Source organism: Trachurus trachurus, assembly GCF_905171665.1.
Source record: "Trachurus trachurus genome assembly, chromosome: 9".
Lineage (NCBI taxonomy): Eukaryota > Metazoa > Chordata > Actinopteri > Carangiformes > Carangidae > Trachurus > Trachurus trachurus.
This window is the reverse complement of record NC_139895.1, coordinates 24,141,684-24,164,791: the sequence shown is the minus strand read 5'-3', so window position 1 is coordinate 24,164,791 and position 23,108 is coordinate 24,141,684. Positions and strand designations below refer to the sequence as shown.

General features: G+C 40.6%; 1 protein-coding gene across 1 annotated transcript in view; it reads left to right on the top strand.

Moving 5' to 3' along the window:
• Positions 1 to 23,108, top strand: part of edil3a (EGF-like repeats and discoidin I-like domains 3a) — a 109,338-nt gene that overhangs the window by 26,559 nt on the left and 59,671 nt on the right. Inside the window, exons 2-3 of the mRNA XM_083979727.1 lie at positions 1,710 to 1,739; positions 12,225 to 12,353. Coding sequence (XP_083835853.1) covers positions 1,710 to 1,739; positions 12,225 to 12,353 — 159 coding nt within the window. The remainder of the gene's footprint in view (positions 1 to 1,709; positions 1,740 to 12,224; positions 12,354 to 23,108) is intronic.

Below are 23,108 nucleotides of genomic sequence, written 5' to 3'. Positions count from 1 at the left end.
AGTGTGTAATCGTGTGTGTACACTATAAGACAGTATGTGTCTGTGGCCTTGCATGTGTGTGTCTCAACCCCTATGGTACGTGAGGAGAGAGGGAATGGTGGAGAGAAAAACCTCACTAAGTGAAGCGTGGAATGTGCTTGGTTTTGGGATTACATTAGGCCCGTGCATAGGAAAACACAAAGGGGAGCTTCTGCTGCCAAGCAGATGAGAGGTTGGGAAAGTGCTTTGGCTTTGGCTCCTTGTGACTTCAATTAAAGCTTTCTCTCACATTTAAAGCAGTGTCATAGGCTGGAATTTGACTCTTAAATTCCAACTGTTGATTACAATGGTGTTTGAGTGAATCATTGTTTCCTTCAGTTTGCAGCTGCTGAGAAAAATATTTGGGTTTTTTTTCATTTTTTTTTAGATTTAACAGATACGCCGAATACAACACACCCCTTTACCCCCAGCATTAAGGTACCAAATTAAAGAAGCAATTTAAACGTTTTTGAAACCCTCTGAGAGCACTTGGCGGAGCGATTTTATTTTCACATCCAAAAACACCACAGGGAATGCAGGCCAACAGAACGGTGATGTTTGGTTTGTGAAGAGGAGAAAAAGCTACCCGTGTTTCTGTGTTGCTACTAGAAATGAGACTTGATTAGTTCTCTAAGATGGATTTGGATGCATTTGCATCTGTGTGAAAAGCTGGCATCCATAACTGTCTTACTGTCTGATGTTCATGCCTCATGATCTATGTGGCCTTAACCCCTCTCCATATGCTAATACCTAATTAGTATTCAGCGCTGCAGATGAAAACATGTACATGACATTGAATCATACTTTAATTAAGCGAGCATGCTCTGTGGAAGGTAGTATCATTAGCTGTTGAGAAGTAACACAAAATTAATGTGAGATGAAATCCCTATACATTGGGGTCTCATTTGTCTGCGCATCCATCCATCCATCCATCCATCCATCCATCCATCCATCCATCCATCCATCCATCCATCCATCCATCCATCCATCCATCCATCCATCCATCCATCCATCCATCCATCCATCCATCTGCTCCAGGGGCAGTGGTTCATACAGCAATGCAGTAATGTATTTCATTACCAATAATAATGCCAAGTTTATTTGTCATCCCATGCTTTTCATGCCCTTGGCCTCCTGCCTCTGCAACTTTCTCCAGCTTTCAGGCACATTTTTTGAAACCAATTTTACAAGTGATGATTGAGATAGAGGGCTGTGGTAATGAAGGTAGACAGGCCAAATCTCAGCCATGGAGCTGGAGTAGGGCTCGCTCGCCAGGGATGAAGCATGCAAGGATGTATGCCACAGGGGCTAATCCTACACTGGTCCAGAATGATGAACACATATTAGTCAAAGGCCACCGACCAGGACATTGCATAGTAGCACTGTATGAATGGGGGATGGGCTCTAACGCTGTTCCAGGTTAGTTTTCATGGCAACAGTGTGATTCCTGTTGGCAGGATGTTGTGCCCTACAGGTAGCAGGTGTGTCAGACCTTACAGACTTTATTTTCCATTATATTACGTCAATTGTTACTGCACATATGGCTGTATATAATGCAGTTAATGATGAAGTCTAATCAGCAATGCTACATGCAGCTGCAGCACCGAATACTGTGACATTATTGTGATAAAGCTAATGTAATTCTTCTCTCTTCCCCTCCTCCTTCTTTCTCCTGTTCTGTGTCTCAACAGCAGCAGATGGTGAGGAACCAACTTCAGCAGGTGGGACATTTTTTATGCTTGGTAACATGATTTCCCTTCATTTGTGTATGTGTATGTGTGTGTGTGTGTGTGGTGGAGGGAGAGAGCTCCCTCAATTTTTAAATCTTCACCAAGTCCCTTCCTTTCTCCATACTGCTTGTAATTCCTTCATCAATTCACTCATCATGCCTGGTCAGCAGCACTTATTCATATTCTGAGCTGAAGGAAGTTCGCTGCTGCGATTAGCCTCTCATTTGCCGGAGTGAGCCACCGCCTTCCTGTTGCAGTTTTCACAGTCCTCTTGGAGAAAGGAAACATGAACAGGAACTACGGATATTTCGATAGGAATGCAAACACTATGTTTACGCCATTTGCTATCCAAGAGGGACGTTCTGGCTTGTTTGCCAACCGGCTACGGCAAAAATTGTATCTATCAAGCTTGGCCCATCGTCTTCAGTGAGCTAGTGAGGCTAATGCTACGTTGGTCCAGCCAGACCTTTCTTCTCTGTAGAAAGGTTGTGGTGAGCGAGACTATTGGGTTCATAACGCAGCCCTATTCAAACCTCCTCTATTAATGTGACTCAAGAGAAATATCCTGTCTTTGTCTGGTACAGAGTTTGGAGATTGTTTTCAGAACTTCACAGTCCAATTCAGTCCAATAATTGCTTTTGCTTGATTGCTTTTCATCATGCTAGTTCCTGCATACCTGAGTATTTAATATCATTTCTAGAGCTGTTTTTGTAAATTGGCCTGAGTGTATGTGAGCGTTGACTTTAGAGATCCATTAGTTAAAGAGCACCATTAACCTACAGCGATCTCTATTTCTCAAAAACCTTATTGTATTTCATCCAGAGCGCAATGCACTGTATCCTTAAATGTCTGCCATTAATATCAATCTATGTATCAGTTCCCAGAGGAGAGTATTGGGTGTGTCCTGAGCTGCTTTTAGTGTTTGCATATAATGGGTAGTAAAGTAAAGAACTGTGAACTATCATACAGGATCTCTCTTTTAAAATCATATTATTAGAGACCATGTTTGGTATTCACAAGTACTGCTTCTCATTATTGAGAGAACTAATGTAACGAGAGTTTTATTACAAAAGCAAGACCACAGAGGACAACAGTAAACAAGAACCTGATTTATCTTCATCAGTGATGTAATTAAAATGTCACTTCACATCCTGTGGAAGCACTGCAACTGAATACAAACTTCCCTGCTCTAAATGCATCCTCAGCATCTATTTGTTTTTGTCTATGCTTCTTTCATTAATATTAATCTCTGTTGGATGATATGAGATCAAATGGGTTAAAACAAGAATGATTAATTTAAATAAGGCATAATACCCCAGGAATCAAAGCAGGGTTTGTTGTTGTGATGCCAAGAACAGTGTAATCTCAGTCTCTTAGTCCAAAAAAAAATAAAATAAAAATAGAAACACAAATATACATGCGCACATACACACATACAGTGCAGTGATGAAGCATTTTTATGGTGCAGCCTCAGGCTAAAATCAAGCTAATTTGTTTATTCCCTTATACACCAAAAACCCAACAAGGACAAAGCATATTTGATATTTATGATATTTCTGCAGAGGCTCCCAAGACCACAGTGGTCTATAATTCCTACATGGAAGCAGGAAGCGGGAGAGCAGAGCTTGTTTAGGGAGGTGACAGAGAACCCAGTGGTCACTCAGGCTCGGCTCCAGAGATCCTTTAGAGAATGGAGAAACGTCCAAGACAACCAATTCCACATGTCATGTCTGGTTTCCTCCAGGCTATATGCTTAGAATACAGGTCAAACAGTTCAATCTTGGTCTCGTCAGTTGAGGTAATCTTGTTTCTCACAGTTTGATAGACCTTGCTGTGTTTTTTTTTTTTTTTTTTTGCACAGTTTCCCTGAGGAGACTCTTCACCGGACCACTCTGACATAAATCCCACACTGGGGGAGTGATTCGGTGATGGTCCTCCAAATGATGATCAATCAGCGGTAGTTATCACAGGTGGTCCACAGTCAAAGTGTAGAAACATCTCAGAGATAATAAAGAGAAGCAGGTACCCAGGTTAAGTCTCACAGCCCACTACCTACAGTAAATTAGTGTAATATTTTAAGTTTTCCTTTATTTAATTAATGTTAAATAATAATATTCTCTCGAACCCTATTTTTGCTCCTTTTGCAACAACAGTGACTTTTTAGATTAAACTGAAAGTGAGCACTGAAAAGTTAATAAAAAATAAATAAATAAAAAAACAATTGAAAGTGTGAGATTAAATGTCAAATTTCAAACTGAGAAGACATATGATTGTCTGAGGGAATAAATGTCATGCAATAGACAGACAGGATATCTGATACTCTCAAGGCAGTTTATGGGTATGAATCAACACATATTTAATACACCATCCCTTACCGTCTTCGTGTTTCGAAAAATAATTATACTACCAGCTGTTAACATGCTAACATCCGGCAGTTATTTGTAAGTTACAATTTGGGTTTGTCTCTCCTATACTTTACATATTTCAGATAACAGAGAGAGGGGGAGCAAGAAATAATTATCGGATGGAAAAATGACCCGAATTAGGTGTGACTTGTGACCACTGACCTGGAACTGGACTTAGAGAGAAAATAGGACAGGCTGATGTGGAGGGCCAAATTACTTATGACAGGTTTGAAGAATTTAGCATATCGGATGCTATTTCACAGTCTTCATATCTTTAATATCCATATTCACACCCTTTGTCTGGGCTCCTTTAAAGGGGAGCCTTTCTTCAGCACAATTGGCCTGTATTTTTTCAGCTCCCGTGTGTATCTCTGTGTCTATGTCCCCATGCTGATTTGATTGTATTGTAGTGTCGTCTGTGAACATTTGCCAACCATCTGCCCCCCATCTAAAGCCACTATTAAAATTGAAACTTTGAGGTCCAGAGAGAATACAGTATATGCTTAGTTTGCTAACCTTGACAGAATATTGGATTTCATTTCGTCCACTGCCTCGATGAAATATTACAATTGTCTGCATTTCATTTACATGAGGTGGGATTCATTCTTTATATCTAAGAAAGTCTATTCGCATTGTAAGAAACAGGGAATTCTTGAACACTAATACAAAAGGACATGGATATAACTGACTGCACATTTCTACTGCAGATAATAAGAGCTGTGGACAGTGTGACATTGTGTTGTGTTTCATACTGTACTCAGTATATTCTATCTTTGCTTTTGTTACATTCATTATTCAATTTAATCTTGAGTGTGTGAAATTAACATTTTCTTTTCATAAAGGTGTTTGATCAGTTATAAAGTAATCTGCAGAGTAAATGTACATTTACAAGGGACACTTGTCTTTCACTCTGTGTAAGGAGATTCTGATACTGACGTAAACACATAAAGAAAGACGTTCCTCTTCAACAACTGTTTGTCTCAGATTGTTACGTGCTCAAAAGTTTTTCAGCACCACCTGATGAGTTCATCAGATCAACACATAAGTACCTGAAATGGGATATTATTTCTGTGTACTAAGTCTAAAAAGTATAAATACGGCGACAGACAGTGCTAGAGAATTATGCATTTCAGTGCTTTGTAGTTTATGCTTCATGCTCATATCACACATGCTAACTTGTTTTAGACTGAATTTCTATCATCAAACTACATTCTAAGTTTACACAGAACGAAAAAGTGAATAAACATCTCAACCATTTAATTTGCGTCTGCCTGAAGTTGCATGAAATTGAAGGTTACTTTGTTGTGTGTGTTCTTTGTCAGTTCAAAATGTGTTTCTCTGGCTGAAGAGTTATACTTTTTTATTTTAAATCAAACTTTGGCCTAACATCAGTCTGACAGATCCACACTGTTGCTGGTATTGATCAAGTAAAATATTCAGGATGTAGTTCCTTCAGACAGCTCCAGCAGATGCGGGCTGTGGCTTCCACACATCAACAGCAAATTAAAGCACTGCAGATGCTGCAGCTGCACATACAGTATTGCAAATATAGTATATACTGTATGTTTTATCACAGAAGGTCAGGGATGAGGCAATCAGAAAATATCCACTTTCTGAAATGAATTTCAACCAGGTGCCTTCACTAACACTGAGACAGACTCTGTCTGATTATCTAAAATCTAAATGTATTACAGCTGTTTTCTGCTTTCAATTTGGCATTTCTCACAACCATTACAATCAGGAGAAGGCGTTTTTTAGGCAAGACCTTTATGAGGCGGGAACACTGCTTTGACATTTTCATGGCATTTAGACTCTGACAAGACAACCTCAATTCCTGCATTTCTCTGAATCTTCCTGGAATGAGCTCTCCTTTCAGTTATTTATTTGACATATTCCAAACCATTTTGTTTCTGCGTAGTTCTTACTACTTTGAACTCTAAGTGCATTTGTCTGACATTGTCAAATGCTGATGGGCTGAAATGGCGGAGTGGGAAGGGCACAGGAGGACAGGACTTATTGAAAGCAGGAACTTACGGTAGCTCACGCTGAGAGCACTGATGTAATACTGGTGGTACAATGCCAGCTTTCATCAGTCGAGGTGAAAGATGGGTGCAGTGACCATGAGCTTGTGAACCAGTGAAGCCATCACAGAAAAAGAAGCTAGGTTAAAATAGATTTGACACAATTAGGCCATGTCAGATTTCTCTGTGGTGTGGCTGGGTGCACATTCAGAGCTGAGGAGCAATGTAAATTTCACACTCAAGATGCAGGTATAAGTAAAATGTGATTTTTTGTTTGTTTGTTTGTTTCTTTATTTTCCTTTCGCTTCAACATTTTAGGAAAGTGGCTGAGTTTGGTTAATCTGCTTGTCGGTGCCAACTCAGTGCCATTTAATTAAGACTGAAATTCAGAGCTATTTTCATTCTCAGGGTCACTTTTTCATTGACAGTCACTTCATTTTCACTGTTCTGAGCCCTTTGGTTGCAACTGGCTGTCATGGCTCACTATAGTCTTCAGTGGAAGAGCAAATCTTTTGCACAGATGATTGTGGTTAATGCGGGTATTAGATTAAAGGCACTCCTGCTGCTGCTGTACAATAAATGGTCAGCTGGCCCCACAACATGACCCACTTGACTGGGATCAGCAGAAATCTTTGTCAAGGAATGGTCAATAATGCTGTGTCCGACCTCCTCGTGACCCCATACAATCATGTTAAAACTATTAAGGGTAAGTGGACACCAGGGTTGCTACAAAAGATTTCTTTCTTTAACACTGCATGTACTTCTTAAATAGATACCTGCTATATTGTGAAGGTATATAAATACATATATTTTTTTTTCTTTTTTTGTTCAGTGAGTGTCTGAGTGTCTGTAATGGAAAAACAGAGAACAAAAGGATCAGTCTTTAATTATGCTCTACAAGTTAGTCTTAATACCTCAAGGTTCTCAGCTTCAATGGTACATTGTAGTGCTGTAAAGAAAGGCATTTATAAGGGTAATGTTGTATAAGATACAGCACATTTTCAGAACAGTAAGGCCCTCCATCATGGAATGAGTATTTCTTGTATATTTGAAAAGAGCTTTTGTCTGGGACAGCTGTCAGCTAAGATGTTACATACATACATGTTCCCTTAACCCTGAAAATGTCACGCTGCTGCAATTGATGTGTACGGAAACAAAGGATGCTTTCCTGTGTTTAACCAATGGTCAGGTTTTCACAGCTGATTGATTGGCCTCTCTTTGCTGCCAGAAAAGAAATCACAGCACTCGTGCTGGACACAACACAGGCTCACATCAATCACAGAGCGAGTGTTGGCTTGTACAGCAGAGCAGCAGCTGACATTCACACAAGAAAGCTGCCAATGTTTCTTCCAGACACGCATCGTACAACTCACATGCAGGGTGAAGTGAGCGTCAACTGACAGCCTGATGAGATCTTCTCAGATGACACAAGGTTCCCATTTCCTCTGCCTTTTCTTGAAATGTTGCTTGTTTTTTTTCTTAGACGTGTCCAGCCCCTTCCTCCCTGCAGTGTGCACCATGCCTGTCATTCTTTTGTGCACTCGTGCTTTGCTAAAAAATGTTCAGCTGGTGCAGAGGATGAGAAAATTTTGTTTCTTCAAGGCATAAAGTAGCAATTTATGTATCAAAACAGAAATAAGAAGACTGTAGTTTATCAGATTTGTGTAGGGGTTGTTTATTTTGTTCAGCAGGTTATGAAAGAATTTTATAAATCTCAACCCACTGCAGATGTGATTGTAGCCATGGCAATTACATGCAGAATGTTCCTATTACAGGGGCTAGTTTGCCTCCTCTCTGTGGATATCTCTCTTATATCCTTTCAATATAAAATGCTTAGCTAATGTCAGATATTCTGCGTGGATACTGTGACTGGTATCTGATCTTGACACAAAATCATTGCAGTTCATCAACTTTTGACCTTTTTTCAACACACAAATACACAGTCTCGCCTTGAAGTAAGCTTTGCTTCAGTACTGTCATCTGTATACGTGAACTACAATGTACAAATATCTCAGAAATAGTTCTTTGTAATGTTTTGGAGCGTTTCATATCTGAAAACATTTCTGACTCAGTGTTGCTGTACAGAATACACACTTTCAATGCATCTCGCACACACTCATGTTGACTCTCTCTCTCCCTCTGCCTCCTTCTCCTTTATGCGCTCTCCATTAGAGAGGCTGTCAGTATGCCTTGCTGCGACTATAGATGATCACGTCAAAACAGCCCTGAAACCTAACCCCTCCCCTTCCTAAGAGAGCAGGGCCTCTGTGAAAGCTATTATTCGTTCCTCTGTTCAACCGATTAGCCACCGCTCTCATTATTACTGGTACAGGTCCTTGCTTTGAAATGGCACGACTTCGATAGGATTACCTCGTTTATAATTCATATCCAGAGGCCTACCAATTCCAATGTGAGAACAATAACAAGCTGGCGAGTGTTGTTTATTTATTTTCTGTATTGAGTTCATTTTGAGCACACACATGTTCAGGGTTGGGATGATGCAGAATACAATTCAAGGCCATGCCATTTTCTTGGCATTGTCAGATTTTGTGTTTATGGTTGTTCATTTTTCAAATTGACTTAAGAGGGCATGATAGCTCACCCTTGAGACTTCTTCTTGTTGCACATCACTTAAAATGAAATAAGAGACCTGTCAAATAGCAGTTCACCTGTCAACAGTAAAATATGGCCATGAAGACACTAGAATAGAAATTTTATCAAGAGACAGGAAGCTTTAAAAAAGACTCACGCAGGCAAATTTATTTTGCTTCTTCTGGTTCTGTTGTCAACAGACTTTCACAAGCTTCGCACTGGCAGTACATACACACACACAAACCTCTTGACTTTCCCTTCACATTGGTCTTTTAATGTATAACACTTGCTGAGGTTTAGCCAAGTTTGTTTTAATACCCAAAGGGAGACTTGCAAAGTTTTGCCATCCAATCTCAATCCACAAAGTTTTGACACTCCCAGAGCAGTTGTAAACTCAATGTTTAAAAGATGAGAAGCTTATTGGCAGGCACTTGAGTTATGAAACCAATAAGCATGGGTCAAAACCTCGTTATTTACATTTGGCCCTATGCTGCAGGTTAGTCCCAGTAAGATTTTGGATGGCATTAATGTGACACCGTGTTGTGGGCCCTGCCAATGAATATAATAAATTGCTGTGTCATGCATCTGGTATAATCATGTCGAGTCAAGGCCTTGGTTATTATTGTCGGTCTTAAAGAAATATAATGAGCATGAGCAACAACAAAAAAAGGAATAGAAAATGGAATTCTACTGTTTGCTAAATCCTCAATACAATAGCAGCTTCAGTTTCCCAGTGTTCGCTACACCAAAAAATTGAAGAAAAAACAGCGGTAATGATGAAAGTGTTGGTGCAAGACACAGCTAGAACATGAGTGCTTGAATGAATATGAATTCCCTTAGACATAAGTGTTTAGCACACAAAGGTCTTTTGTGTACTGAGCTGCCCTGACCCTCAGACAGAGGAGCACCTTTTGATTTTTCTGTATCTTACTTACAGTAAGAACTGTTGTAATGTGTTTTGTGTGGCACGGCAGCATGTGGAAACTTTTACAAAGGGGCTAACATTCAAGGTGATGTGAGGCTCTGAATACAGTGAATACATCAAAGACAGAGTTAATTCCCTTTCTGTGGAGTTTGAACAATTCTGACATCTTTAATATTTTACTGCCACTAATTCGAACTTCTGTTTATGTCTGTAAACACATCTACATCGGCAGGCTCTTAAACTACTGTTCATTTCCCACTGCCCTACATTACATGTTTTGTTCACACATTAGGGTTAATTGAATGTTAAATTACTGTTAATCTACTTAGTCCATTTAATTTTTGCACTTTTCTAACCTTTTGCGCATTTGTGTTATACACATTTGTATTATCCTTTCTTATTACATGTTGTGTAAGCATTGCAGAGCAGTTTGCCTGTGGGAATCAGATTCTATTCTGATATTGATAATTTGCCTTCTCTATGGGGGAAAGGACAAAAATAGGCAATTAGACCAGTTTAACTGGTGAATTGTGCATAATATGTGGTCATTTTTCTTTTTCTTTTTTTTTTTTTTTAGTAGAAAAGCTTGTTTGAATTGTACTAATTGCCATCATTTGGGTTTGCGTTGATTATAAAACAGATCATCCTGGTTCTCCTAATTACTGTATATTGTTCTTTGTTGTGTTCAGGATCAGATCATTGCCGAAAAAACGTCTTCACCAGATGTTTTAGCTCTTGTCTTTAATATGCCTCTGCATTGTCAGATACAAGTCCCTGTGGTGGTGTCGTCAGCAAACTTCACTACTGTTTGACTAGAGGATAGGGGTGCAGTCATGGGTGAAGAAAGTGAAGAGGGCCGGACTAAGCACAAAACCCTGCGGTGCATCTGTGCACAGGATGACGGTTGAAGATGTGTGTTTGCTCTGACATTTTGTGGTCTGCTGGTGAGAAAGTCTATAATCCACGAACAGAGCGAAGTTGCTAATCCCAGGTTGTTGAGTTTGCCTACCAGTTTATGGGGGATTATAGTATTATAGCTAAAGTCAACAAATATCATCCAGGCGTATGTGTCTTAAAGATCCTGTTGGGACAGGTCTGTTGTATGAGTTACACATCTGTTTCCTTGGTAAACAAACTGGCGGCTGACCTGTTGGGGGGTTATGGCCTAAACCTCTCTAAGCACTTAGCAGGGCAACTGGGTGATGGTCACAAAGGCTTTTGACTGCAGTCATTTTGAGCATGGGGATGATGGAGGTGTTAAAATAGCTGCTGATCACCCCAACTTGGTCAGCACATGACTTCAGTGTTCAGCCTAACACTAAATCTGTACCACTCAGTATTCAACTTTTCCCCACCATTCTTGATATATGTGGATGTGTGCTGGCACAAATACTTCTCAGTGCATATAGGTGATATAGAGCTGCACCTTGGAGCTACTCTGCTCTCTTCACATACTGTACAGTAGCACTGAGAGGAGGAAGCGTTGCCTTCCTGTAGGGGACATGTATTGGTGCCTTGGGCTGCCCTCCAGACCAGACCAACAGCAGTCACTGAAGCCAGCCCCCCTCTCTCCTGTCATCCTCTGTTCTCCCTATCAAGCTGTTTCATATACACACTCTCAATTGGCACAACCACATTTTTCATTCAAACTTTTTGTTTTACAGTAAATGTGTTCAAACATTCAACAGATACACTTTTTTTTTAAAGCTAGAGTGGCGATTATGCAGGTCACAACTTGTCCATGAGAGTGTTTTGGAGTTGTTGGATTGTGTATTTAGTTTGATGAGGGAAACGTGGAAATACCGTGAGCGTCCGTCTCTCCTCCAACGGTCTCAAAACAACTTGCACCGACAATTAAAGGTAATGAACCTACTGCTAAGACTATAGGGATCATGGCAATAGTCGAATTTGTCAAAATTGAAATAACAGTATTCTTTGCCGGCCTCCCCCAAGCTTTACCGTCGTTCTCTCGTCCACGGCGGCTGTGGCTCAGGAGGCAGAGCGGGTCGTTCACTAACCGGAAGGTCGGTGGTTCGATTCCCAGCTCCCCCAATCCGCATGTCAAAGTGTCCTTGGGCAAGACACTGAACCCGCACTGTGTGAATGTGTGAACAGTTCTGTATGAATGTGTGTGTAAAAGGGATAATGCAACAACAACAACAAAAAACAGTGTAAAGAGCTTTGAGTGGTCCAAGTGACTAGAAAAGCGTTATATTCGTAAGTGCAAGTCCATTTACCATTTACCACTAAAATGACATCCGGTTTGCCGTCTGCCGGACTCCATGTGAACGCAGCATTACTCTCTTAAATCAGAAAGTTGGATGAGGTTTTCTGAGAATGTTTTTGTTGCTGTTGGCAGGCGATATTCATTTTATTCATGCACTCAATGAAATGCAGTGTGCTAGTCCAGACAGAATATATTACAGAGAACACTGTGTTCTTACATGGTAAATAAGACAGTAAAAGATGCACACTGTTATCAGAGTCTCACAATCTTTACTTCTTAATTCTATTTTCCGCCCCTTCTCCACAGGCCCATGCCATCCAAACCCTTGCCACAACAGAGGAACATGTGAGATCAGTGAGACCTACAGGGGCGACACCTTCATTGGTTACGTCTGCAAATGTCCACCAGGCTTCAGTGGAGTTCACTGCCAACACAGTAAGCTATGCCGCTTTCTTCCTTTTTTATATGAAATCAACAAGTATGTAATATTTTAGAAAACCTATGCCACACACTCCCCACATTCCCATGAAGTATGATTTATCTGTCTGATGTTAACGGTTTCCCAACACAAATAATGCCCTTGAGCAGTGAATTTATGTTGAAAAGCCTACATAAGGTAAATCACTGTTGAAAGGACGAGTTCAGCGAAACGATAGTGGGTTTGGTACAGAAAAGAAGTGCTGAACTGGCTTTCTTTTGTTGAGCATGCTCTTAATAAAGGTTAGTGTCAGAAGGTCTTTGCTGCCTATGAGATAATACTTTATGTTAGTCCAGGAGTATCATTTTCCACCCCAGTACAATTTATACACTATCTTTAAACTGACTCTCTGAACTCTAAAACCTCCAACCTCCTGAAACCGGGCACAGGGGTAATCACTGCAAACCTGATGCAAAAGCACACGAGGGAGCGACCGACACTGACGACTGTAAAAATGTACATCACATCACAGCAGTTGGATATAGTTGGATATGGCCATGATTCACTAACTGGTCTTACTGGTGTCTGTGTTTTGATGTAATTTACAACATTTTACAATGAAAGAAATGAAAGTCCTTGGATACATCACCTTTCTCAAAACAACAAAAACCTTTATTGATTTCTCCATCTTTCTTCCTGAAATTCCACCACTAAGCCTTTTGATTTAATAACTGTTCAGAGCAACAACAAGGTAAAGTCGTAACTGTAGTATTTACTGTTCTCAGCAAATATTAGATTCTTTCAACCTTGGTTGTATCAATATCACTTGGAGCAGCACTTACTGTACCTGTTACTTGTGACAAGTGAAATCAGGTTCATTTATTTGGAAAAGAAAGGATGTCATATAACGAGTGGAATCAATATTTGCTTGCCAGCAGTTGAAATACACAAGTGTTTCAGTAAAACTATGGATTTATTTTCTATTTGTAGTCTATACATGCTAGTATTTTGAAATAGCAGGTAGCTTTGTCATGTTGTGGTGCACTAAATCTTGCTAATCCTGCAGTATGATATATAGGCCAAGTCCTGTGGCTGCCCTGCATGTGTGTGTGCTTGGCTGAGCATTGCATTAGCCTGCACTACACGGTTGTCCTTCATCGCAGGTGTGCTTGTAAGTAATGGATTTAATGTATCATGGTGTAAAGTGTTTGGTGAGATGGATCCCTACTTTGTTTGAGAGAAAAAGAAGGAGGGAGAGATCAACCGCAGACTCTTTGTATCTGTCTCATAACTGTCACATTTACAGCAAGGTTAAACAAGAAAATAAAAATAAAACATGGGCTTTTATTTTGGAACGTTCCGTCTCAGCCATTTATTTGTTTCCACATCATTGTTTCCTTACCCCCCCCCCCCCCCCCCCTGTTTTATTAAAAAGGCACAAAACATAAAAGGAAATGCAGCAAGTCACTATCAGTGGAACGTGACTGTGTGTGTCTCCAGCCAGAACTATGAGCAATTGGCTAGCATTTATGTCATAATTCAGTTATTGTTGCCTATTAAGCCCTTAGGGTGGTGAGAAACTGATTCGATATGGGTGGAATACACATTAATGTCTGCCAATTTCCCTCACAGGCATTACAGTGGAAAGGAAGAGAGTGGGTGAGAGAGAGAAACAGAGAGAGAGGGAGAATCTTGTACCTTACGACATTAATAATCAAATCCAGCATCTGGGTAGCTCCCGCAATTAAATGATAAAGGCATATAAATAATTTTTCTTTTAGAATCACAGCGTAGTTGATGTGATGCTGATGTTTAATGGATGCCAAGCCTAATGAACAGGATGAAATTGATAAAACTCAACAAAATACTGGCTGAGAATTCTACAGGGTACAAGAAACAGAGCAGCAATGGCAGCAGGTGAACAATCTGTCATGTAATCTGTGTGTTATTTTAATGAACGTCTCCCAATTTTATGGGCAGATAATGATGCTAGTCTTTCCACTGCTGATGACAGTTCAAACTAGTACATAACCTTTAAGTGCTGCATCTGTTGATATTATAAATTCATCAATATACTCTCTAGTCTTTGTTTTAATAAGGTCACAGCTGTTGTGTGACAGAATGGAAGTCTTCTGCTTGGAGTATTAGGTATTCATTAGAAAATATTAAACCTAATACTTAAGAAAACAAACCTTCACCTGTCACTCACTACAGTGAGTTTTTGAATTGGATTTAGGGTGTATAATTCAGGATGGTCTTGGATTGTGGGATTACTCTTCAGTTTTATTCCAGTGTTTTAAATCACTGTTGGCCCAGATCAGTGTTTAGCTTCATAAACTGTGTATTATACAGATGAAACATAAACATGTGTAGGCCAGCTCTGGCTTTTTACTCCTGCTCCTACCGTCCTTGCTCCGTCAGAGGTAAATCCAATTTCGCACCTTTGAATGTTATCCTAAACACATGCACTACAGTACATATCCTGCTTGTTAGACCAGTTTTGTGAAGCACAGCCAGGAATGATGTTGCACATGGACAGCTAGGATAAGTACAAGCTATTTCAGACTCCTTTGATGGGCAGGTACTGTAAGTACTTAATGTTTCTTTTTTGGAACCCAGCTGTCAACAACTCAACTTGAGGTGTTGATATGTCTACACTCAGGTCAGACAGCTGAAGGTGCAGACAGCAGGGCGGTCATTAAAGTCATAGTTTTCTATGTTTGATTCCAGTCACTTTACATGCCACTTCAAATCCCAGTCTTGTTTTAGGCTTTTCAGGACCACTTAAATGTGAAATCCTGTTTTGCACTTTGCATTAACAATTTGCTCTCATAATATAGAGTTGTTTTTTTTTTATCTCAAAGCACAGCAGATTTTGGATTTTACTGTTGAATTATTACTCAGATGCCTTGAATGATACAGCTTGATACCAGTTTTAAATCTATTGTATAAGATCGAACTTTCAAGACCACGCCAGTAAACCAGAGCTAAGTGTCACTCACTGCTTTTATTGTTAGAGCCCTCACTATAGCAAAGCAATTCATCTTCTGAATCGTGTGGCGTCATGTCCCTGTGGTGACAAGTGAACAAGTGCCACGTTATTGGGCGAGCAGCCAAACATTGTAATGAACTGTCACAGTGTGAAGATTGGGACTGATTGCCTCAGTCGTCATTTTTAGGTCACACGTTCTAAGTCCATCAAGGACAAACAAAGTATAAACTCTTGGGATTTTCATTGGGGCGTTTTATTTTAATTTTACTGTAATGTCTCACCATAAAACAGCCTTGTGTAACAGGCCCACCTTGTGTGGAGGCTCATATGAACAACATGATTTAATTTGATGCAATAACACTAAATCCTTTCTTGGAGAGTTGTCAGATCAGATGAAGATATGTTGCCCTCTTTTCTCTTTGAACAGTGGAGCTTGATCAGAAGCTTCTGCAGCTCCTTCTTCTCCTTCTCTCTGAGCTCCCACTCAGTAGTGCTGTACTGTATGTGGAGCTCACTGGAAATCAAAGAGAAAATTAAAGCTAATAAAGCAGCTATTTCCAGAAAGTATGAACCAGTGTCCTTAGGCTGGTGGTTATTTGTGCAGAGACATATACCGTTATTGTAAAAGACGGGGGAAAAAAGAGTTAACAAGTTAATTTGGCTAATTTATCTCTTATATGGCAAGCGTTTATTTTCTAACCCGGTTGGTTTTCACCCTCCCATGGCCTGAGAGTCCTTTGAGCTGATTCCAGCTTATTCTTTGATCAATACACGTCTTTGCTTTTCCTTTTGAAACATACCAGCAGGGCAGAATTGATTGAGGCTAAACGTGGGATGTGTGATTTTCTTTTTCTTTTTTTTCTTTAAAGCATGGCCCCTGTATTTGATCAGGTATCGACAGCTGCTATCATGCTGTATTAGCACCGCTGCCTCCACAGCATCATACCACAGTATAATCAACCAGTGTTTATGGCTGTGGTCTGGTACAAAGCCACAAGGAGCCATTACAGTTAGTTAGTCCACCTGGGGCAGATCACAGGCTGCCTGTGATCAGATCAGAGCGGCACAAGAGACGGAAAGAGACTCCATAAGGATTTGCTCTTTGCTTACTCTTTTGTACCACATGTAGGGCTGCATTAGTGACCTGTTTAGTGTATTCTGCAGTAGGTAAGGAGACATTCGGTGGCACCTCTGTCTCTTTTTCTTGTTTACTTTTTTCCTCTGCCATGTTTTACAAGCCCTCTGACTCCTCGCCTTCGCATAGATTTTTATGGAGTGTGAGCAAGAGAAATAGACATCTGACTTATTTTCCACTCTCATCTGTTTGTTGTGCTCAATTCATTGCCTTAGAGCAAGATGATAGCACAGACAATAGCACTACAGCCCAAGGCAACAAGAATGAGGACATTTTAACCCTTAAACATTTAAATGCAACAATAGACTCTATTAGTCAGGTACAAGGCAGAGGCCCGACAGTTTCTCCCAGCACCCTTTCCACCCCCGTGAACACCCACTACTTCACTGCAGTGGCACGCCCCTGGGCGATTACCTGCCCCTCTTCAAGCGAAGAATGACTCGCCCTTCTCAAACCTGCCACTGCATCACAGGGGGTGACTTTGTGGAAGCAAATCTTCAGGATGTTTTGATGATGGGGGAGGGGTGTGGGTAGGGGGGTGGGGCAGGTAGTGCTTGTTAGCTGGCATATCCTCCACTCCTCCCATGGAGGCCAGTAGGACAGGACAGTGGGTGAGATGGAGAGAGATTGGTGGGCTCGTGGTTTTCTGTTCCCTCCCACAGTGACTGAGGCAGTTATTATCACCTTCTAGCTGTGAGGCTGAGTTGTTTAAGTAACCCCAGATCTTGATGAAGCATGAAGACTTCCTCGCTGTTAAATGTTAATGGCATCTCGTCAGGCTTTAAGAATCCTTTCAGTTTGTAATAGAAATGTCATTTTTGCATACATGCATATGCTTTAAATACAGATATGAACAACCTTTTTTTGGAAGGGGGGCAGACACTGATCAGTCACAACATTAAAAGTGCTGACTGGTTTTAATAATCTGACTGCTCAGTACATATATATTCATAAGCACATTATCTTTTAATATATGCTGGGAGTTTACCTCATCAACAATGTTAGTGCTATCACTCCTGCACTCCTGGAGCTGCTCCCTTGACAGTAAACAAAACAGCCCGAACGCCAAACATGTAAACTAAATGAGTGTTTGTTTGCTCCCTCTGTCCACCGTGAACTCTATTTTGCAGAATGATAACAGTTCTGAACCAGAAAATGGACCCATATTTCCCACAAATGATCTTGCACATTGCCACCGTGTCTACAAAATTAGCTTCTTATTCATCTCACTAGCTCCAAAAAGTACTGTCACTATTTTGTTCATAGCTCCGGGGGGAAGTTGTTCATGTAGAGAAATCCACTAACTGTCTTAGATCATCTACGCTGTAAAGCTGAATTTAGTTTTGGGGCGTATTCTCACTTTTAGTTTGAAAAAAAAAATAATAATAATAATACGTTTTGGGGGCAGGCTTAGCTAAATGGATTAAGATAGATTTAAGCACAAGTAAAAGTTAGTGAAAAAGTTTGTTGAAGAAGAACATTTCCATGGAAAAGAGGAATACTTTGTCCACAGAAAGTCAACCTATTTTCAAAATAAACAAGAAGCATCAGTTTAGTCATAGTGCTTCAGGTCTGTTCTTGTAGGTATAAATTTGTCTCGTCTTAACAGCCTCCGGGTTACAAGAGTTGGAAGTTTAAGTGAAATTATGCTAATCTGCACACCAGTTTTATTTTCATATGCATGAGTTAGCATGAATAACTTTTAAAACAGTTTTGTTTTCTCGGAATAGCAAAACTTATACGCACGCACGCATGCATGCACAAGCATACACACACACACACACATCAACGTTTCATGTTTTTATATTGTTCACTCCAATGTACTTGACAGTGTGGCTCAGTGAAATTCTTCAAACAGGTCACATTGTTTATCTTGAGTATAGATTCACTCCTGCTAGAGTTTCCCAAGGTCATCATTTTTATCACAGATCTAAAAATGTTCCCCAATATGTGAAGTGGCCTCAGAACTATTGTGAACACCGCCAGGCTGGAGGCTCTCCCCACTGCACCATTACTGTGATGTAGAGCTGTGTGGACACCCTCATTTCCAGACGTCCTCTCAACATTACATTCACAATCCCACAGCCCACCCACTGCTCTCAGTCTGTGGCTACAAAGCTGCATTTACAGGAAGAGATGAGTGTAGAGAATCCTGGGGGAAGGGTCCATAGTCAAGCAAACATCCAAAGAAGCCACCGCAGTCACACAGCCAAACCGACAGACGCCAATGATCAACAACTCGAGGAGAGACACTTTCTCCCTCTGTCTCGCAGGAATCTCTGCAGATCAAAATGGAAAGACGGTTATGCTTGTGGGCCAGCAGTCAAGTTGTTTTAGCTCGCTGCGCATTTGGTATTTCTTCCTTCAAAGCATCACACATCTCTATCACTGGAAACAGCAGAGCTCCTCTTTATGTGGTGGTTCAGTCATAATCTGGTCAGTCAATGCAGCTTTAAAATTACTTTTATGTTTTTTCTTCTTCTTTTTTTTTCTTTTCTCTGTGCAGAAATAGGGATTGGTGTCTAAAACCGCTTTAGCTGCTGTCTTTGTTGTGTTCATCACAGCGTTCATCAATATCTTTGAGGGAGGAAAAGATTGAACACAGGAAACAATAAAAGAAAAAAACAGAATAAGTTGTTTTTGTTTGCACGTCACACATGAATGCTTCCCCTTCATACTGCTTCTCATAATGTTATTGTGCTAGTTTCATTGATGTAATCAGCCAGACTCATCCACAGAGCTTTTAAACAAAAAAGAAAGGGTTTGATTTTGCCAAATTGCCTTATTTTGTTAGTTTGGTGAGTCTTTTTTAAAGCAAACTATTTCCACTTTATAGTAAGAGAGGGTGGTTTATTAAATCACTTCAGGGGTGTGAGGATGCTAAAGGAGCAGAGGTCTGGATTATGTGATGATTAGTTTAAGCCAGGTGGTAGCTGCAGATTGCACTTCCTTTAACCCTCACTGATAGATCCAGAAGGGCTGATTGACTCTTGGTTTTTTGGCTACACTTGGAGCTTCTATGAAAAATGTTGAAGTGGAGTCAATTGTCTGATTTTTGCAGCCTGAAGCCAGCATTAAGTTACTTGACAGATGCAGTCATTCCCTTTGTTGGGTGAGTGAAGGCGTACCTGGCATAGGCTTTTACTCTTGACAAGGGGTTTGTACTCTGCAAGTAAGCAGACTTAAGTCAAAGTTCTCACCTACACGACTGCTGGCTCAGAGAGACTAGTAAAGGTGTCTCTGGCATGTTGCCCCAACAATAGGTAACATGCCGCAAGCACAGAGGCCTGAATTTCTGACCTAGATTCAGGGTGTTATACAGGAGGCCTACATGGGCGCCTGTGTGCTACTGGAGGGGGTGTTACAGTTTATTTTCTCTGTGCTATGGTGGCGTCACAGGCAATGTGGCGTGGTGCCACTTGTGCTGAGATATGCACCACTGCTATTTTGTCTGCTTATTGAAGCTGCAGGAACCTACTCTGGGGTTCCCACCAGTAGATACAGTATTCATAATGACTCCCAGATGGACCTCAGTAAACCAGTGGTCCTAGATCTGACCAGCTACTTTTTAAGGTTAGCTGCACTCTTGCACCTCTTCACTGTGATTAATTCCTGCTGATACATTTTGTTTCTTTTGAATGAATAGCAGATTGTTGTTTTGTCTTCTTTGAAGTTCAATAAAAAAATTCAGCTTTCTATTGATAATGTGTCAAATCTAAAAGGTACTCCTATCACTTTGAGGTGCAAGAAACATTTCCAGATTTCTCATATAGTTAAATTCTTTGTCCCCCTTTTTCTATTTCTTTTACATTTGGTCTCAACAAGAGGAAGTGACAGTTAAGAGTTCCCCCACTGCTCAATAAGCTGCTGAATCAATCATAAGGATTTGCCTTGGTTACTGGAGAGGAAATACTGGACAATTAGAACTACAGTACTAGACCAATGTATGTTGTTTACAGTACAGTATGGTATATGCATAATGTAGAATTGTATTTTGGCAATGTCAATATTTCTTGTCACCTATATTTTTCGTCTACATTCTGTGTGTGTGTGTGTGTGTGTGTGTGTCTACTTACATCCACAAAGTGAAAGAGACCTGGTCAAAGATCAGTGTCATACCTCAAAAGTCTATTTTCATGGGTACCCTGCTCCCCTTCCTCCATCTCAGGAGGAGCCAACCTCATCTCACCTTAAGTCAGAGGGCACTGCGGATAACAAGCTGAAAGGTTTTTCCGGCCACTTCCTCTGTGCCACTGACATGGATATTTTTATTTAGCTTCCTAGATGGAGCCCTTTACTTCACAGATGAGAGCTGACCTTATTTTCTCAAGTTTATTGAAAACAAAGAATGACAACACTCACTGTTTACCAAGATCCATTTGCGCTTGGCCCTGATCTTGTTGGTGTTAGCGTTATGCACGTTCTAACACCCTCATCTGTCAGTGCACTGGCCCATCGCTGATATGTCACCTTCTCCATATGCCTTCAGTGAGCACTCAGTTCTGCAAATCCTGCCAAATAAAAACTGCTGTAGAAACATACTTGGAGCAAGACGACCTTTCTTCTCTGGCAAGGTGCTTCTGTGCTAGCAGAATTGCGGACAAAAGCGTATTTCCCACCATGTAACCTTGCTGTTAAAACCAACAATAATAACACAGAATGTCTTCAAAAGGTTTAAGCGATAAAAGATGGACAGAGGGGTGGCAGAACTAAGCCTTCTATAAAAAACAACACGTTTGAAAGATTGTGTGAATGTGCTTCAGAAGATTTTTTGCATTTGCATGAACTTGTGAAGTGAAGTTTGTAAACGCATTAAAAATGTGTACTTTAGACCTTACATAGAAAAGCACCAAGGAAACAATGAGATGGAAATTGACCAAAAAAAAATACCTCTGTATCTGCTCAGTGTTTTCTTTCTTTTTTTGGTTGTTTTTTCTCCTTCTTTGTTCCCGGTCCCTGAGCACTGAGTCACATGGTTTATCCTTTCTGTGGACAAGTTGTAGGGAACGAGCTGTTACCAGGGCGTAATTGTGTAGGGCCCCCTCGGTCACTTGAGCTGCACTGTCGTCTCCTGGCCTCTGCAGTAAGGATGGACCTGTTGGCAGATGGCCAAAGCATAAATAGAGATGCATTTCTAAATCCCAGGTGGCAGAAAAGAGTTACACCAAGTTGTGCTCGGGGCTTTTGGCTGGCACTGCAGGCTAAAACAGAGCATATATAAATGTTCAGCTTGACTACACAGAGCTGCATTAATTCAGGATGGCCAGTGTTTGGCCAAATTAGAGTCTCTGTTGTTTAACGACAAACTGAGTTCATTCACTGTGACACAAAAAAGAGTTTTATGGTCATGGGAATAAACAGTTTGTAAAGCATAACATAAGATCTGGGTTGGTGCCCAGCAGGGAGCTGACATTCCTGCTTTGAGTTAATCATAAATATGACTCGGCATGGAAGAAATGACATAGATGGGTGATTGTCCATTATGGGGATGATAGTGCTTTAAGGATTCATGCAATCTCATGTTCATTAGACACAGAAAAGAGTAGTTCAGAAAGAGGGTCGGCAGAGGAAATGAATTAATAAAATCAGTGTGAAATCACCCTCCGCTGAAACCACTGATGCATCTTAATTTGGCAGCACTATCAATATTAAACTCTGCCTGAGTCATTCAGAATCTGACCTTTATCAGTACCATATTTTTTTATTGGAAATTATTTTAAACATTGGCAACTTTTTAGATGCAACTTTTCCTGCACCCTAATGATTTAGCTTGAGCCATAAATGATATGCACGGTGGTCCTGTGAGCTCAGCACACTCACTGTGACTTAACAACACATGCAAAGACACAAACTGATCTTCCTCAATTTGACAACACATGCAAATGAACATATGTGCTGCGTATTCAGTCCTACAACACAACTGAACCGTTTCACAAGAAAAAGTAATTAATCTGGCTGGGACTTACTCATTGCCCGGTTGTGGTTTTTGAGGTTAGAGGCATCACATAAGACAGGTTGATTGCTTTTTGTCTTTTGAAGCTATTTCTTGCCTTAATTCTGAAACCGAGATTGAAAGAACACGAGGTAGGAGAAACTTTAAGAGAGAGAGAACCCGAGTTGCTGCAGTTACAATTATGTTTCAAGAACTTTGTTACTCCAATTATACACAAAATATCCTCTGTGTGTTAACATATTAGCCTGTATGTTTTCTCCAAAATCAAATATTTTTTGTTCCACACCAACTCTTTCCACTTTTCATCTGCACCTTTCACTGTTTTAACCATCTATTAAGTGCACCTTAGTAATGTTATAAGGCTTGTGGATCAGACTGTTCCGAGTTAGATCAGTATTCCCCTCACACACCTGCTGCTGAGGCTCCATCTGTAAGCTTAAAATGACACTTAAGGCTTTCCTTTGAGTGTCATTCTGCTGCCAAGCTCAGGGCTTTTCACATTCTGCATGTCCCAGCTTCAGCAGAGCCTCTGGTCTGCATGCCTTCGAAATGATGAGTGTTTTGCTTCTCAGATACTCAAACCCCTCTGCAATGCATCCTAAGATACCTTTTCAAGGGCTTCTGGAGTGCAGCTCTGAATAACTTGTCTGTGGGCTAATCCCACTTTAAAAAGCATGTCCTTGGAATACACT